This window comes from Phycodurus eques, chromosome 10 (assembly GCF_024500275.1).
Source record: "Phycodurus eques isolate BA_2022a chromosome 10, UOR_Pequ_1.1, whole genome shotgun sequence".
NCBI lineage: Eukaryota > Metazoa > Chordata > Actinopteri > Syngnathiformes > Syngnathidae > Phycodurus > Phycodurus eques.
This window is the reverse complement of record NC_084534.1, coordinates 20,221,116-20,240,516: the sequence shown is the minus strand read 5'-3', so window position 1 is coordinate 20,240,516 and position 19,401 is coordinate 20,221,116. Positions and strand designations below refer to the sequence as shown.

Here is a 19,401-nt window from a genome sequence, read left to right as displayed (position 1 = left end):
CTGCGCTCCCTGCCTTTTCCTCCCTCGCTCTCGGGAAACCAAAAGGAACTTCCATCGAGGTTTCCATCGGAATTATTGCAGACCTGCCAAGCGACAGGATTACATTCAGACAATATACTCGGCTTGAGCCGTTAGGGTCTCTGTGTCCCTGTTGAGGGGCCACCTTCTTTAGAACCAAGCAATGAGACCAGTATCATTAAATGTCAAACTATGACACTGAACACAAACATTTTGTAAAACTCGGCTTTTGCCAGCAATCTTATTGCTAACAAAAGGGAAAAGTATAGTGACAAGGTTTTAACTCATTTTTTTAAAATATTACTTTTGAAAAGTTCAAATCCTCTGATTTCAGCTTCTTAAATGTCAATACTTTCTGAATTCTTTAGTTCTCCACGAGCGCAAACGAATTGTCTTGATGTTTTAAGCAAAACAAGACATCAGCTTGGACTTTCAAAAACTGAACAACATGTATGGCCATTTTCTGACATGCTTTATATCAAACACAGCCCAGTCATTCCCAAACTCAAAAGAGTGCCAGGGCCCGATTTAAAAATCTGAAAATCTTCTGAGGCCCAACAAAACCTCAACATGTGACACTAAGATCAGAAATTCCCAAATATATACAGTAGCTTCCATAACCAGGATACGTGTGATTGAACATGTCATGCAAATAAATAATCAGTCCAATTAACTCGTTCTGAAATTTAAGGTGAACACGTGTCAGTCCATATAAAAAGAGCCATAGAGCTGCTAAATATTTATTTGATCTTCCATTCAGAAATCCAAGAAGTATAGCAAAACCCTTTCTGATCTGGGTGTTAAATTTAAAAAAATAAATAGAATACGCCCCTGTAAGTGCATATTTCCGTCCAAATACGTATGTGCAATAGACATATGATTTATGGATGCACTGTGAGTACCGTATGCAGTACATCCATTTAAACTCATAATGAAGGGGTAAAACAAACGTGGCTTTAAATAGTTGAAGTGGTACAAGCGGAGGTCAGGAACTATGCACTGTTATCATTCAAAAGTTTCAAGGAGCATACGGGAAACATTTGAGAGACAAGTCGCAGGTGAATGGGTTAAGAAAACACACGCGGTCTTAATACGGACGGATCAAGCCGCCATATAACGAGTGCTGTCATCACATTACAACAAGACTGTTTTATATTACAGTGCACTGCTTTGGCCTGGTTCTTCTCCAGGCATGTTGGCTCTGAAGGGAAAAAAAAAATCTCAGAAGATCTCGGGACTGATTAGCTCACACTGGGATTTGCACCTCTGCAACAAAACCAACAACAACAATAAAATGCCAAGTGAATATAAAATGTAATATAATTAATGAAACATACACTAGTTCAACTTTACAATCAGGTTACCATAATGACGCATTGATAAATACTGCAGGGTAATCATGATGTTATAAATTATGTATAAACTAAACATAAACTGTCATAAATGTTTCCCACAATATCTGTGGGCTCACTATTTGGCAACCAACTACTTTAGGGTCTGTTCTCTTATCCTGCGGTTACCAGGCGCTGCTATTGTTTACCAACGGAAGTCTTATTATAAACTGTAATTTGGTACTATTTCTAACTGGAAATGGGGGCAAAGCACTATTTGACAAGCAGGATGTCGCTCTCGCAGTTCTCATCGAATAACCGCGGCAGTTCATTCAGTCATTTTCAAGGTCTTCATAAAGTGGTGTCTACATTTTGTCAAGTAATATTTTGGTTTGGAAAAAAATAATAATAATAAATTTACAGGTGCATCTCAATAAATTAGAATGTTGTAGATTCCTTCATTTAAATCCGCGATTCGGTTCAAGAAGGCAATACATTGTATTGGTTCATTGAACAAAGAAAAATACTTTTCAGAACACCAATTCCTACTAAATATTAGTATTATAACCTGTTTTGATTGTTTGTTAGGATGGTGAATTTGGGTTTTTTGTTCTTTTTAAGCTATAATGATCAAAAACATACAAAAGAAATCATGAAATATTTCACTCTGTGTGAAGTGAATCTACAATTTCACTCTTTGAATTGAACTACAATACTGAAATAAATTAATTTGTCCATGATTTTCAATTTTACTGAAATGGACCTGTACATGAAGACATGTTCCTAACAACTTGACCACCTTGGGCTCAATTTTCCTGAACGGCGTAAATGCAGCGTGGCAGGTGGCATAAGTCTGCGCGGAGGCAGCTTAGAGCAAGTTTTTGTAATTTTGTAGACGTACTGTTTGTGAGCCAGCATATCTAAAAATGGGCTGTCTGCGTCGTTGTGGGCGTCAACGCAGCTGACTTCATGATCAATTTAAGAAGGTTCGATGCTTATGAATGAAATGCGTCTGATGGTCTCGATCATCTATCAGCCAGCACCTCGATCAAATTCACCAAAATCGAGTTAGACTAGCTGTGCCGAAAGTTAGACGTGGTCAGAGCAGCTGTACGTTTAGACCATCTTTCAGTCACCAAATTTTCACGTGCACCGGGCATTGATGCATTTTGGATTATTTGGTCATGTGTTAACATTATGCTTATCATGATGTTGTTATTGGCTATAAATGGGGATTGTTTTCCCTTTTTGAAGGGCGTGCATGGCTTGAAACATTTGGGTTGTATATCAGTCTCAACTACTATTGATATTAACGGTACTGCACAGGAGTGACGCCAGGGATTTGGGGCCCCACCACTTCAATACCACAAATGGAAAGTAATATTTTCCAGGGCTCCTGTCCAGTCATGGACCCTGAGAATTGTCATCATTTTTCTCCCCTTCATGGCACCCGTGGTGCTGCTATCGCTATGCACTGTACATAGGAGACTGGTGATTGTTGGTGGAGGTATGGCGTGTCGGTCATCTTGAGTACACAGCAGTACGTGTCTCCATATGAGACCGCTGTTGCTGTGAATTTACTCAGTATAAAACATCTACAAACAAAACATTATTGTGGCCTTTTAGTGTACACTTACATCATATGTACTCTTTAGAGTTAAAATGAGATTCAATTCCCTTTGTGGTTGAAATGGAAATCATATGTTTGCACATTGTAGCGATGAGAAAATAGTACGTTGTATATAATACGAGAGCGAGAGAAAAAACCCAAGCTAATGTGCAATATTTTATACACACAACAGGCATGTAAGTGAAAGAGACTGGCTGCTAGCGAGCGAGTTTGTTTAGCTTGGCAGCGGTCACGCGCGCTTCTAACATGACAACATGACTCCATTTTGCAAGCCTTCCAGCGTCACACACATGCTTCAGGTTAGACGGCCCGAACGCTTTGCCTTCTTACCTGCGCGACTGCACCGAGACGCGCACGCAGCTGTGGAAACAGAAGACTTGCCCCAGCGGGATGGCGCCGCGCTTACGTCGCCGTTGACAGTCACAACATGCCAGTCTGCTGATGTGTTCGAGATGCACATTTGGAGTCCATGTCGGACGGTTACGGTCTAGGATCCATTCAATGTCGATTTCATGACCTTTGAACACATCTTCCGTGCTTAAATATGTGTGTAACATGACACTTTACCCTTCTTGCCCCCTTTTTTTTTTTTTTTTTTTTTTTTTTTTTTTTTTAAATTAAAAAAGGATGGAGCCTAATAGATGGAACAACACAGAATTGAAAAGTTATAGGGATTACTATTTGGCCAACTGGGCCATGTTGTGGCCTTGTGGTTACTGTGACACATCAGCCTCACAGTCAAGAGGTTCTAGGTTTGAATCTCTGCTTCGGTCTTCCTGGGTGGAGTTTGTATGTTCTCCTCGTGCTTGCGTGAGTTTTCTACGGGTACTGCGGTTTCCTACGGCATCACGAAAACACGGATGTTAGCCCTGCGATTGGCTGGTGACCAGTCCAGGTGTACTCCGCCTCTCGTCCAGTCAGCTGTGCTAGGCTCCAGCTCACCTGTGACCATAATGAGTGCAAGCGTGAAACAAAATGGATAGATGAATGGCTAGATGGATGGATGTTTTTCCTGGCTGACCACTAGTTGCTAGGCAGATTTCACTTATTTCTACCTTTAAGTGTGGCGAGAGATGCCATCTGAATTTTTTTTTTTATAAATCCTTCATAAACATTTCTGGGTGTTGTTGGTCGGATGTAGCGCCGAACTGTATTTACTGACATTGGTTTTCTGAAGTGTTCCTGAGCCCATGCGGTGATATCCTTTACACATTGATGTCGGTTTTGGATGCAGTGCCGCCTGAGGGATCGAAGGTCACGGGCATTCCATGTTGGTTTTCAGCCTTGCCGCTTGCATCCAATGATTTCTCCAGATTCTCTGAAACCTTTTGATGATATGATGGACTGTAGATGATGAAATCCCTAAATTCCTTGCAATTGTAGGTTGAGGAACATTGTCCTTAAACTCTTCAACTGTTTTCTCACGCACTTGTTCACAAAGAGGTGAACCTCGCCCCATCTTTGCTTGCAAATGACTGAGCAATTCAGGCACGCTCCTTTTATACCCAATCATGGCACGCACCTGTTCCCAATTAGCCTGTTCACCTGTGGGATGTTCCAAACAGGTGTTTGATGAGCATTCCTCAACTTTCTCAGTCTTTTTTGGAACGTGTTGCAGCCATAAAATTCTAAGTTAATGATTATTTGCTAAAATAAGTTTTAGTTTATCAGTTTGAACATTACATATCTTGTCTTTGTAGTGTATTCAATTAAATATAGGTTGAACATGATTTGCAAATCATTGTATTCTGTTTTTATTTATGTTTAACACAACGTCCCAACTTCATTGGAATTGGGGTTGTTAGATAGATAGATAGATAGATAGATAGATAGATAGATAGATAGATAGATAGATAGATAGATAGATGGATAGATAGATAGATAGATAGATAGATAGATAGATAGATAGATAGATAGATAGATAGATAGATAGATAGATAGATAGAAAGATAGATAGATAGATAGATAGATAGATAGATAGATAGATAGATAGATAGATAGATAGATAGATAGATAGATAGATAGCCTGTTACAGTGTGTAATATGTATCCGAGTATATATAGCGTGTGCATGTGATGTATTGTAATGCATCAGTTTCCCACAGAGGAAAATGCGATGATGGGAGGGGACTGCTCCATGCGCCCATAAAGCCCCCTCAGCAGAGCAGACGTGCACAGTGGGCTCGGTTGGTAAACTTGCTGTCATATCAAGTGATCGAGTCATCTGATTATGTGAGCAACAACCGGCCGTAGTAATGTGGTGGTGATGGTGTTGGAGTCCAGCTTCGCGATGCGCCTTTGACGCACGATGGAGGCGCTTTTACGCGCGGACGACACCGGCCCGCACAACTCGTCGTGGGCCAGGTGGCGCGCGTGGGAGAACCGGAGTCAGTCCCCCAACGCCACCGCGAACCCTTTAAAACGCAACGACGAGGTGGCTAAAGCGGAGGTGGCCGTGCTGCTGCTGGTTCTGCTTCTCGCCTTCACCGGAAACCTGCGCGTGCTGTGGGCCGTCCGCGCCGCCAAGCAGCGCCAGTCTCGGATGCTCTACTTCATGAGGCACCTGAGCATCGCCGACCTGGTGGTGGCCGTCTTCCAGGTTCTCCCGCAGCTCATCTGGGACATCACCTTCCGCTTCTACGGGCCCGACGTGCTGTGCAGGCTGGTGAAGTACGCGCAGGTGGTGGGCATGTTCGCGTCCACCTACATGCTGGTGCTGATGTCCGTCGACAGGTGCTTGGCCGTGTGCCGGCCACTCCGACCCGTGCGAAGGAGAAGGGACCGCGCGTGCGTGGGCACGTCGTGGCTGCTCAGTCTGATTTTCAGCGCGCCGCAAGCGTACATCTTCTCCCTGCGGCAGGTCGGGGAAGGCGTGTACGACTGCTGGGGGGATTTTGGGCAGCCGTGGGGCGCCAAGGCCTACGTGACATGGATGAGCCTCAGCGTCTACATCCTCCCCGTGGGCGCCCTCAGCGTGTGCCACGGCCTCATCTGTGTCAAAATCTGGCAGAACTTCAACCTGAAAACCAGGCCGGAGCACTTCTCGGCTCTGGCACCCGGAGGCGCGCGTCACCTGTGTCGGGTGAGCAGCGTCGGGCTCATCTCCAAAGCCAAAATCCGCACTGTGAAAATGACTTTCGTGGTGGTGCTGGCCTACATCGTGTGCTGGACCCCCTTTTTCTCCGTCCAGATGTGGTCTGCGTGGGATGATGCCGCTCCACGAGAAGGTAAGACACCCAAAATCGACTTTTACGCGCTCATGAAGTTGAAGTTGGAGCGATCGTAACTTTCACGAAATAAACTATGTACCAAATTAAATAATAATAATAATTTTTAAAAAAAACTGCAATACTGTTAAAAAAATGAAATTAGAGCAAACTTTTGAATCCAACAGAAGGGCCAAGTCAATCAAAGATGAGGGTAAAAAAAAATGAGTTAAATGTGTTTGGATATATAATTAATTTAACTAATAAAATAATGATTCGTTCTGTAACTACATTTTATTTATTTATTTATTAACAGTTGAATTAAAACTACTCAACCAGTTATCTGATAAGACAAAACATGTTAAATATACATTAAAAAAACATGTATTTTACTACCGTTTATATTTGATCACTAAATCTGTTTTTGTCTGGCAACCACTCCTGGGTGTACCGCCTCTCTCGCACAATGTCAGCTGGGATAGCTTGACATAAGCGGTATGAATAGATAAATGATAAATCAATTAACATTTTCAATTAGATTAATGAAAAAAAACTAATACAAAAATGAATGGATACATTTTAGTTAAGCATGGCAAGATCAAATACAACAACTATTACAGGACTCGTAATAGTGTAAATGTTCCAAGGTCCAGACTGAAGAACAGAATGGGCCATATGTGGCCCGCAGGCCATATTTTGCCCACCCCTGTTTTATTAGGTAGACGATATTAAACAGACATAATGGCATCCAATATAATATTTATGTACATTTTGCCTTGTAATTTTTATTGACACTGTGCTTGTTGTACAAGTGCAATCATTATTATCCAGTATGCAAGGGGGCACCTGGGCCCTGGGAAAAGTGTCACTTTTGACCCCATCACTTCAATGAAAAGATTATTTTTTTAGTGCCACTGTCAGCCTCAAAGCGGTCATCACTTTTCTCCCCCGTACGGCACCCCTAATAATAATCATCCTTTTCAAAATTGATTTCTTTATGACTGACAACCAAAATCATTTTTTCCCAACACTCAAGACCTCAATTTAAATGATTTGGTTCCTCCCTGGCAGCCAGAATTACTCAAACGTGCAGTATAATTTAAATATAGCCATTATCCATGCCATATAAGCAGAAAGAAATGACAGGGAACACAAAACATAGAATTTTCTTGTGCCTGTGTTGAATTGTGTTGAAACATCTTGCCGCAACAGAGGAACGTTATTCTGTTATCCCTCCGTGCGTGAGATGAGACGTTCTTTTTATTTTTCCAAAGCAACGGGCCTGAGTGGTGTACCAGGCCTGTTCCCAATGGGACCACTAGTCAGAGAATGAGAGTGCCATTGACAATGTTTATCAGTGGGAGGGAAAAGTTCATGACAGCCACGGCGAGGGGAAATGGAGGACAATGATAGTGTGGGGACAAAAGCAGGGACCTATTAAAACTTCATTATATTTCAGTCATTGTTGGCATGTAATCGTGCAGGAGTCTTTTATGAAGTATTCCTATTCAGTTAAGGGTTATGTTCTCATTTGGATCAATGTACTCCAGAAGAAGCCATATAAAGTCATTGTAGATGAGCAAATTGTATCAAAACGTCAATTAGTGGTTATTACAAAATGCATTCAACTGTAATCAGAGGAGGCCATGAATTTCAGAAATGTTGCGCAAGACATATAGTTGTCAGCCGTCTTTATTGTTGTTTCGCAGTAAATATTGAATAAAATAAAGTAAAAAATCCGGTAAATATTGGCAAGACACATGCAAACATAAAAACAACAAATATGACAAAAAATAAATTATATGTGCTTTGCATTAATATCAGAATTTATCAAACCACAACCACAAATTTGTCTTGGACCGCATTCAGCATCATAAAGTGCTTTAATGCGTACTCTTTCAAATTCAGTGAGCTCTCGATGTTTGATCTTTTTATACCCACATTTAAGGGTCTAATAGATTTAAGATTTAAGATTGCGTTACACAAAGATAACAGTATACAGTATATATTTCAAAAATGATATCTTTACAGCAATTGCTGTCATCATTAAACATTTAATGTAGCCAATGGCCGAACTGATGTTTGGACTTCTTTATAGACAGCAAACTTTTTGAGCGTGAATCAATAGCGCTTCTGTTGGTTTCAAAGATAATCAGTTCGACATGAAAGACAGAATTGGTAACAATCGATTAACTGACTAATCAATTGTTAAACCCATCCCTACTGTAATTCATTAAGCGACGATTACTGACTGTTGGTGTAACATCGGTATAGCAATACAGCGGCCCAAAACCTTGAACAGAGATTCAGGTTTGCGGTTATTTGAGCGTACATTGTCATGATAATAGTCATTTTATTTTTATTCCCTGGGTCATCTCATTTCTCTACTTTACATTGGCCTGGTTTTATGCAAAAACTATCAAATTTCCATGATTTTCTTTGGCGTGGCATCGAAAGAAAGAACACATTCAATGTTGGTGCAGATGCAGAATTGTTTTTCCCACTTTGGTGAACAATATAAGATAGTGAATTTTTGTTTGACATATTCCTTCATTTCAGAGTGGGTGTCTAAACTCAAGTGAGTTCCGTTCTTCTAGTGTTATCCCTACATCCCCACCGGTTCTCATGTTTAGGAGCCATGTAGGGAAGTTCACATTAATGAGCTCAAGAGGGCTCGAACTCCAAACGGGACTTTGTGCACTCATGCAATGTTTGCTCAACTTCACGTCTTTGATATAGTGCACGCTCCTAATCGGATAAATGACGGCGTTGTCATAGTAATCCTCTTCTGGATTTCAATGTGACCTCGTCTTCATTCTCACAGCGCTGCGTCGCTAAAGAGGCGTGAAATGAAGACGAGTGTTTCATCTCTGGCTTTGGACAAATGTTAACGATAAGTCAAACAAAGATGAAAGTTCACTGTCATTTGATGGTATTTCCCTGCGGAACCGCTCCGTCATAAAAATGTTCCCACTCGGCACATTTAACAGGATTGACAGGCTAGTGTCAAAGCGAGCACACACGAGGTCAGCACCTTCCGGACAAAAAGCATTTGACACTCTTTAAATCCTTTACACCCCATTAGGAAGAAGAAAAAAAACATGGAGACATCTCCTTTCCCCTGTCCCAATGGCATGCTCCCCTCTGTGTGTGTGTTCTGTTCATCCCATAACTGGAATTGTAATCAATCCCATTTGACTGAAGACATTTATCGTATTTATTCCGATAGAAATGCACCAAGCAAACGTAAATTCTATTTGTGTGGCAATGTGGCATCCATCGTGCATACTTATAATGCCAGATGTTTCTGAGTTTGACGTCGCTTTGCCTCAACAATGATTTGCAGCATCAGCCCGGCTGTCTTAAGCTGTGGCTGATCTTTATGCTATGGAATTGCAGTACACGTGGAGTTAAATCTGTCATGAACGGAACAGAGGACAGGACCCAAAAATGCACGACTCCAAAACAAATGGACAGTTTCAAAAAGAGAGAGGTTTAATCAACGAGCAGAGTTCGGTACACAAGCAGGCAATCCAAAAAAGGCAACAGTATCCAAAAAGCGTGAGGCAAAAAGGCGAGGTCGATAATCGGAGCAGGATCTAGTCTTACTGTGAGTCTGTGACGTGGAAACAAGGAATGCTGGAACGCGACGACAAGGTACAACGAACTGGCGACTAGAAAGAATGAGACACGAGGTTAAATGTAAGGGGTTATCAGAATCAGAATCAGAATCATCTTTATTTGCCAAGTATGTCAAAAAAACAACAACCACACAATTAGGGTGAACGCAGGTGTGTACGAGACAGGGGGAAGACAACAAACGGAACAAACACCCATGACAAAATCACATTGAATGTCTTCTTTCCACTCAAGTGAAAATGTGTAGAAGATTAAAAAAATAAATAAATGGGGTTGTTTGGTTAGCATGTTTGGCTGACAGTTCAAAGGTTCGAGGTTTGAATCCCAATTAAACTCGTATTGCAAGGCACCACTGTAAAAATAAAGGGGAAAGTAAAAATAACAGCTCGCAACTGTAATCACCTTTGCTATCGACGCGTTTCCATCAAGCGCTGCAGTTCGGTACACTTGGTCCTGATTTGGGTTAGCTGCATGGCTTCTGTTAATTGCATGACATCCTAATAGCAGGACAGCAGCAAAGTCAACAACGAGGGAAAACCGCACAAGTAAATTGCTGTGTGTCAACACAACAACCGTGTAATAAGAAACACGCCCGTCTTCAAATCTTCTCCATCGTAACCCACAAACCGTGCTTTGGTTTACTCTCCCAGGTGTTAGGGTTAGGTCGGGCCTATGTCAGTGTGCAGTAAGGTTAGAGTTGGGTTAGTGAGGCTATGGGCTACGGTTTGGGTTTATGTTCGATTAGGCTACCGTTGTTGGTGATCATGCACTGATGAGTTGGTTTTCCAACTGACGCAAACTCCAAAAATGCAGAAAGGATGGAACACCAAAGACGAAGAAAGCGGGACAATTTGGGGGGCGAAGGACCACTGTAATGGGCGAATGTGTGAAAAGAGGCGTGTCTTGGTGTTATTAAGTCAGTAAGTCTTGTAACAGTCTGCGATCCTAAATTTTTGGCTTGCACCCCTAAAATTTTAAGTAGGGGTCACTGTGTTCCAAGTAAAACAAAAATATAAAATAAAATAAAAGTTAGTCTGGAGCCGTGATTTAAGTGTTTGCGTTTGTGTAGGCATTAGGGTTGTGGGGGATGATAGGTGTCAGCTTCGGGTTAGTGGTGTTAGGTTAGGGTCAGTGTTAAAGGTTACGGTTAAGAGTGATGCGCTAGGGTTTGGGTTAAGGTACCTGTCAGAGTTTGTGTTCAGTTAGGGTTGCGTTAGGACAAGAGTTAGGGTTAGATTTGGGGGTATGAGTTAAGAGCATTAGCATTAGCTTAGCATTAGTGTTTGCTTATGGGTCAGGTTAATGTTCAGGATAGTGATAAGAGGCTTAGTGGTTAGGCTTTATGTTCAGAGTTAGGGTTGGGGTAAAAGTAAAAAAAAAATAATAAGAAAAAACAGACATAAATACGAGTACTACTGACGAGTAAGGAAAATTGTAATTTACAAAGTGTAAAGAAAACACTGATAGACATAAATCCCTAGTAATATTTAGGGATAAACATAAAATTCAAAGAAACAGCGACTAAATGAGGAAGGAACGAAGAAAGATGCCGGAACTTACTGGGAGAAACAAAAAGCACAAAAGAACTAGGAGCTAAATCCAACATGGGAGCAAAACAGAATGCAGCACAGCAAACGGCGAAGACAAAGGAATTATCTGGCATCTTCCTGGTGTCGCTGCAGAGCTTAAAACTCGCAGCTGATTACGATAACCCCTAACTTACCTCTTCCCTACGTTCTAGGGGAACAAAGAAAAAACAAAGGGAAAGCCAAATGATTGAAGAAAAAAAGAAACGACTCGGAATGGATCATGACAGATCAAATTAGAATAGAATGGAATAGAATAAGCATATATTCATTCACTTGTAAGTCTTTCCTATTTTCCACTGTCACACTGACCAAAGTCCTGCATTTTCTGACTGTGTCCTTTTTGACAGACACGGCCTTCATCATCGCCATGTTGCTAGCTAGTCTGAACAGCTGCTGTAACCCGTGGATCTACATGTTCTTCGCCGGTCACATGTTCCAGGGCGTAGCGCGCAGCTTCTTCTGCTGTAGACGCTACACCTCGGCGTCCTTGTGCAGCCGCCGACATAACAACGCCGTCAAGAAGGACAGCAGCCACAGGAGCCTCTCGCACACGTCCAGCACGGGGGGGCCGGGGCACTCGGACCCAAGCCGGCAATCCAGTTGATTACTACTTCAGTAGCGTCAGTGGAAACATCCTTTCCAGACAGTAGCATCCACGTAATAACAAAAACCTGTTTTCACTTTTGCATAGCCGCTTTTTGGCAAAAGACCAATTGAGCCACTGAGATTGGGCTAACTCAATTTGTGTGATTTTGCAGACGAGCGATTAATGTTTTATGGCTCCGATAAAATCTTGGGAATTTAAAAGGCAACAATTACTTCTTTTAGATACGTTTTTAGAGAAACTGTGGTTTTCCTCAGATTTGTACCATTTTGCCAAATACAATGATGTCGATGATACTTTCATTGACAACTGAGGTACTGTCATCTTCACTTTCATAAGTTGGATCCCAGTCAGTAAAAGAATCAAACTAAGATTTCAAAAAAAAAAGGGATAGTGGAATAGTGGTCTAAGTCCAAACATCCATCAAATCGATTAATATTTCACGAGAAATAACAAACAACATTTACACTAAAATGCAGATGCACTGGTACTACTTAATTTCTGAGTCTCCTACCAATCTCTGATCGTCACTTTCTAAAATGTTAGCCCGGTGTTGTGCTGAAGAATGCAATTGGAGATTGCCCACTTGCATATCAAAAAATGATCTAAAGATTTATTTAGACCAGTATTCAACTGAAATGAATTACATTGCCACTCCCCTGCCTTGACTCACATATGATTTTAAGTGATATCCCATTCTAAATCCATGATTTACTATGATGCTGGTCTACCCTTTGCAGCTATAACAGCTTCAACTCTTATGGGACGGCTTTCAACCAGGTTTAGGAGTACGTTTATGGAAATTTTTGCCCATTCTTCCAAGAGCATATTTGTGAGGTCATACAACCGACGTTGGACGAGAAGGCCTGCCTCACTGTCCATTCGAAATAAACCCATAAGTGTTCTCTCGGCTTGACGGCAGAACTCGGTGCAGGACAGTCAAGTTCATCCATACCAAATTCTCTCATCCATATAGTTACGTTATGGACCTTGCTTTGTGCGCTTGGTGCACAGAAATGGTGGAACAGGAAAGAGTAATTCCCAAACTGTTTGACTGTCCGAAATCTATTTGTATGATAATGCATTCAGAGTTCCTTTCACTGGAGCTCAGGGGCTAATGTTATGGACATTTCCAACTTTGTGGGAACACTTTGGAGATGGCCCCTTCATGTTCCAGCAGTCACTTGTCACTTAATATCATTTCTGAGTCAAGGCAGATGAGCAAATACTTTTGGCCATATAGCGTGTATGCCTGAGCTCATTTCTACACTTCTTTAAAAAAAATGGCTAAAATGGAGCTAGCCCACTCTAGTTCTCAGTGGCTCGATTTAAGAAGACTTGCACTATTCTAGCGCACTATGCCCGTTTCCACAGAAACTTGGGGTGCCTCACACAGCAGAGAAAGGAATGAGGAAGGAGAGGCGACAGGACCAAAACGCATTCATTTGAAGACAAACTGACCACTCTGTATGAAATATAAAATAAATAGTGGGCTTGTTTTCACTGCAGCCCCATCAACCATTTGTCAATTATGTAAAATCTCCTTGCGTCTACATTTGGAAGTAACGTAGAGTGAAGCTTGGATTCTCTGTGCTTTTGTTTTGTCCTGATGTGATAATTATCCACAGCGTCCTCATGTCATTCAAAACACTAATAAACCTTTCAGTTAGTAGTGTACAAGCAGCGTTTAACCAGGTGAATAACACTATGGCAATCCCGGATGACTTTCTTAACTAGTCTATACTGGTGGACCAGCCTGGGCACCTCTCATTTCACATTAACAATCGATTTTGAACACTTTTGAACACAAAGCCCCTGGTGTGTTACATTTGTGTTTAATTGCACTGCTCTTTGTGTTTTTCAACAGCATTTCTGTCACTGTTCATTTTCATTCAAGTGTATTTGCTGTCATGTTGCAGTTGAATTGAGCAGTTTCAAATGTGCTCTGATTCGAGGCTGAATAAGGCTGTCCCCTTGTGGTCACATATCGTTCACTTAGCAGGAAGGCGGAACTGTTTTTGTGCTGTGGAATGTCTCTTGAGTTCAATATGATGGAATAAAAAGTGCGAAAACACAATTTATGTAGATGCATACCTGTAGATATAATATATAATTGCATTGCAGAGCTACTATGTGCATTTTAAGACAAGTCAAATGAGTTATAATACCATATGATATACCCCAGTCCTCAGAACTGTGAGGCAGACGCTCTAACCAGTCGGCCACCATGCAGCCTGGGCGGGACATAATTCAAAAAACAAAACAAAATAAAATAGAAAGGTTTGTACCACATAAAGTCATCAACTACACACTGTGAATGACTATAAGCCTAAATATGTGTCAGGTGCAAGTTACTGTGAACAAATCTCACACACTTGGACTTATCTTAGCAAAGCGGCTGTAAACACATTATGTTGAACACTGTAATGAAATATTAATGTCCACTTGGTGGCCGTGTCCCACTTTGCAAGCAAAAGGTGAGTATATGTGTGTTATTCCTCAGCCAGGTGAAGGCTAAAGCCGGCACAGCACCGGCCGGCGCTGGCCAACAAGGGCCGCACGAGGACCTCCAGCACGACGCTCCACAGCTTCTGCAGCCAGCGCGTTCCCAGAAGAATGCACTTGATGCACGGGATGATCATCCTGGTGAGCAGAAACAACACGCCTTAGTGTCTCTTCTGTCTCGTGTGTACATTTAGAGTACATTTAGATCGGTTTTCTGTTTGCCTCAGCAAGAATGCTATTGATTTTAGAGGATGCGAGACTGAAAGGTATTTACAGTACTTATCGACTGAATAGTAACAGAATACATCCCAAAACTTGTTTCCACCTGGAAAAAAAAATCATATTGAGAAACTGCTACTTTGTTACAACACTTAACAGTTTCCCCCCTACTTTTAAGGGTTCATATTTTACTTGATAAGATTTGATATATATATATGTATGTATATATGTATATATATATATTTATTTTTTTTGCGGTCGTCCTCAGCTAACTGATAATTGTAAAACATGGGAGCGAAAATACTCTTTCTGTTAACAGGGTCCAAGCAACTGCATATGGTTAACTAAACACACACACAAAAAAATTATAAAATGAATTAATTTGGATCACCGACTGGTTAGAGCATCTGCCTCACAGTTCTGAGGACCGGGGTTCAATCCCCGGCCCCGCCTGTGTGGACTTTGCATGTTCTCCCCGTGCCTGCGTGGGTTTTGTCCGGGCACTCCGGTTTCCTCCCACATCCCAAAAACATGCATGGTAGGTTAATTGACAACTCTAAATTGCCCATAGGTGTTACCGTGAGTGCGAATGGTTGTTTGTTTGTATGTGCGCTGCGATTGGCTGGCAACCAGTTCAGGGCAACCATCGCCTCCTGTCCGATGATAGGCTCCAGCACGCCCGCAACCCTTGTGAGGAGAAGTGGCTCAGAAAATGGATGGATGGATAATTTGGATCAATGAAAAGTTTACTTTTTTCCATATATGCATGTCAAAATGTTCAATCAATTGCCTTTTTGAGGTGGTAAACATACAAAGAAAATGCATTAGCTTTGGATAAATTCAATATTTTAAACATATTTTTTCACTATTTTAAATGCTCAGTGATTAGAATATAATTTTTTTTTTTATTTAATGAGTATTTCTATAATATGCAGTAATTTGTTAAACAAAATAGATTAACTTATTATATTTAAAACTAAACTGGACTTTACCCAATGATTTTATGTAGACCGGTACCAATTATTATTTTTTTCAAATTCTTGTTGGATCAACTTAATATTTTTGTGTTGAGCGAACAAAATGATCTTGGATCAAAATAGAATGTTTACTATTCCTGCGATTGGCTGGCAACCAGTTCAGGGTGTACTCCGCCTCCTGCCCGATGATAGCTGGGATAGGCTCCAGCACGTCCGTGACCCTTGTGAGCATAAGCGGCTCAGAAAATGGTTGGATGGATGGATGTTTACTATTCATAGCTAAACACATGATGCAATTAATAAATGTAGGATTACCTTAAAAAGAGTAACTTGGGTGAAAAAAAGTTCCATTTACTTTGTATTTTTATGTCAACGGGTTATACACAAATTCATTTTGTGAAAAAAAGTAATAAAATACTCAATGATTAAAATATGATTTCATATTTTTATAGTTGTATTTATTGTTATTAGGGCTGTCATTAACTAGTCTTTTTTTAAGTGATTCTCCTATTGAATATAGATCGAATACGCAACAACAATAATCGCTCCCCACCACTATTACTAAAATAATACTACTAACATATATTTTATTCTTATGTATGAAGGATGGACTTCAACCCTTAAACTGCATACTTTAGTACTGAGTGTATCGTATAAATTTGTCGTACAGAATTTGAGACAGCAAAATGCTAAATGCTAAACAATTAGCAATCGCGATTAGCATTAGCGCGCTAGTGATTACCAGTTCAGGTAAAAACATTTTTTTTAAAACACGCTAACTACCATCTTAATTATATGTACTGTACATTACACATCTAACAGTGTCTTAAAAGTCACTTACAGACACTCCTTTGCCGTTTTTGGCAAACCATCGGCCCAACACTGCATTAGTGTGCAATAAATGTCCATGTGAAACATGAGTTCCAGCGGCGCAAACATTAACTTTTGTGCTTTTTTTTTGTTTGTTTTTTGTCCCGGCAGAGCTTCGAGGCAGAAATTTTGTTAAAATTGTTACGATGTATCAAAAAAAATTACACTGAATCAACTTTTTTTTCCACTAAATACAAAATAATGCTACATTTTGGATAAACAACAGTCAACGTTTACAGAATGTATTGAAGTAACAGAAATGTATCGTTGGTAAAACAGAAAACAGTGTTGACTGAATGTCAATCCGTTCCACACAATTACATTTTGGTAATTGAACACATGAAATGTATATACATAAGTTTCTTTGTGTGTGTGTGTGTGTGTGTGTGTGTGTGCAAACAGGAAATGTTTGACATATAAAGTTTTTGGGAGGAGGGGGTTGACTGGGCATGTCGGCACTTGTGTGGCATCGTCAAAGTGGACGAGGCCCGCATCAAACGGGAAGTTGACCCCTCCGCTTAGGAAACTGGCACACTTACCATATGTGTATGCAGCTGAGGACGGCAAAGAGGATTCCAGACAGAATGGATATGGGGATGGCCAGAAGCACCGTGATGATCCTGTATATCCAAACTCGGCTGACTTCAAACAAAGCGTGGCTCCAGATCCACACTCGGTCCCCGCTGCGCACCGACACCGGCTCGGCAATAACATCCTCAAACGTCACCTGCGGGTCGAAAGGACACGTGGTGTGGTGGTCTTCAAGTGTCATACTGTATGCAAATAATACGCTTTTCTTTCAGTCATCCAATTTATATTTAATACAGAGTAGTGATTCTGAATTCTATCCTTTAAAATCACTGCATTTGGGAGGTACCTCACCAGATGGTGCCGTTTTTCTGTCATTGTTTATACTGAATACAGAGTATTGAATCAATTGAGGATAAATGTGTATAAATGAATGTGAGGTATAGATGCATGGATCGCATAAACAAATTGTCATGTGCAAATGAACAACTGCTGCCTTATATGTCTGCAATGGGAAAGTGTAATTCATTATTCTATTTTATAGCCAATACAGAGTCGTATCGATTTCGTCACAGGCATTTATAGTGGTTGACTCGACTGACTTCCATGCAGGCAGCATCTGTTCAGTACCCACTTAGTACTGGCCTGTATGTGAATGTGAATGGTTGTCTCCCATCCAGCACACCCATGACCCTGAACAGCATAAGCAGTACACTGAGGAAGATGGATGGATGGATGGTATTAATGTAGATTGTAGAATTAACGGGTATAAATAAATGTGGCCGTGGCTGCCATACACCAATTGTGTTACTGGCCTGTGAGGCCCAAATGATTGCGCTCCACATATTCTGCCTGGCAACAAGTGCGTGACTTAAAAAAGAACGTGTTCAATTCGGTTCATCTCCAGTATGTCACCAAACACAGCTAAGCCGCGATTGTAGCTTTTGCTACCTTGAGGCAGTCGTTGATCCCTCGAGGGTCTCGAACATTGAGAAGAGGTTTGGTGTCGCTGATATCCACCAGAGAAGACGAATGAATACTTTCTTCTGCTTCCGGGTGAGAGGGCGCTTTCCAAAGCGTCTGTGGTTGCTCCCCATGATCAAACTCCTCAGGGTCGCTGGAGTCCCCCAGGTTAATCTCCACCTCCTCCGAATCTTCCCCCTTCTTCAGGCCATCCATTGAAACAAGTGGATGCAACACAGTCTAGATGGGAAAGACTCCCAACTGAGCCCCCGGGCCACCTTTAGCTGTGGGCATGCGGGACTATATTGGGAAGGCTGTGCTGGCCTGGATGGTATTTGCAGATGGGTTTTCACTTCGGATCACTTTCCTGCCCTGTGGGAGGATAGAGGGATATAAATACTGACCACACACACCAATCACACACATTACTCCACTTCATAATATTAAGTGACAAATGTAGGAGTGGCTCACAAATACTCCAGACCATTGAATGAATTTATTTCAGAGGTCTTAGAGGATTAAGAAGACTAATTTAAAATTTCAGAGTGGCTGCCATAAAGCTGAAAATATCATAACGGTACAATTGAATTCTAAATACAGAAACATGGATTACTAGTATATTGATTGTTCTCTCATACTAAACTAAATCAACGGGTTACCAATGTTAAAAATGTTTTAAAAATACTTCTATATATGTATATTTACAGTATATGTACATGTAATATTATTATTATTATTAAGGTAAGTATACGCAACAACAGTTGCTACCCTTAACGTTTATATCAACCTATAATGTGTTTTAAACCCAACGTAACTAAAGCTGAAAATATTAAAATATACAATATAATACAAATTCAAATACCAAGGGAATTTGAACCAGAAGATGAAAATGTAGATTGCATGTACTGTACTGTTATTATTATTATTATTATATTACTATCAATAAAATACTATAACGTTTGTAAATGGTACACATTGCACGCAGCCTACGTTCTGTTTAGTTTCTTCACCTGCTTGGCACAGTCTAAACCTAACTCAAAACTGTATTGCCACCCTCTGAGTTATAATGACATCAATCCTCTTTTACGGCGTATACGTGTGTGTGTGTGTGTGTCCCTATTTCTGTTAACATTTTTTAAATTTTTAATCAGTTCAACTTTTTTTTATTTCAAACATCCATCCATTTTCTTTACCGCTTATCCTCACTAGGGTCGCGGGTATTTTGAACATGCAGTCCAAAAACAACAGTTAAAGAAAACCTGTGATATACATACCTTCTACATAAACACTAAGATACCTAAGATAAATTATTCATGAAGAAGT

The 19,401-nt window shown here is 40.8% G+C and overlaps 2 protein-coding genes across 2 annotated transcripts; one reads left to right on the top strand and one right to left on the bottom strand.

Annotated features, from left to right (window-relative positions):
* Positions 1-5,171: 5,171 nt before the first annotated feature.
* Positions 5,172-14,077, top strand: LOC133409072 (isotocin receptor-like). Its single transcript, XM_061688601.1, has 2 exons — positions 5,172-6,205; positions 11,760-14,077. The coding sequence occupies exons 1-2, from the start codon at positions 5,287-5,289 to the stop codon at positions 12,014-12,016; spliced, it is 1,176 nt and encodes a 391-aa protein (XP_061544585.1). The 5' UTR covers positions 5,172-5,286; the 3' UTR covers positions 12,017-14,077.
* Positions 14,048-18,802, bottom strand: cav4a (caveolin 4a). The gene is made up of 3 exons (XM_061688602.1): positions 18,067-18,802; positions 17,127-17,314; positions 14,048-14,659 (listed from the first exon to the last, which is right to left on the bottom strand). Exons 1-3 carry the CDS (start codon positions 18,292-18,294, stop codon positions 14,509-14,511), a joined length of 567 nt encoding a protein of 188 aa, XP_061544586.1. The 5' UTR covers positions 18,295-18,802; the 3' UTR covers positions 14,048-14,508.
* Positions 18,803-19,401: the final 599 nt, after the last annotated feature.

Bases quoted from the DNA above. Each gene is read 5' to 3' on its own strand.
- cav4a (XM_061688602.1), bottom strand. From the start codon at position 18,294: ATGGATGGCCTGAAGAAGGGGGAAGATTCGGAGGAGGTGGAGATTAAC. The intron at 17,315-18,066 runs GTAGCAAAAGCT...TTCGACCCGCAG, and splicing joins GGATCAACGACTGCCTCAAG to GTGACGTTTGAGGATGTTAT. The intron at 14,660-17,126 runs GTAAGTGTGCCA...TCTGCTCACCAG, and splicing joins CTCAGCTGCATACACATATG to GATGATCATCCCGTGCATCA.
- LOC133409072 (XM_061688601.1), top strand. From the start codon at position 5,287: ATGGAGGCGCTTTTACGCGCGGACGACACCGGCCCGCACAACTCGTCG. The intron at 6,206-11,759 runs GTAAGACACCCA...CCTTTTTGACAG, and splicing joins TGATGCCGCTCCACGAGAAG to ACACGGCCTTCATCATCGCC.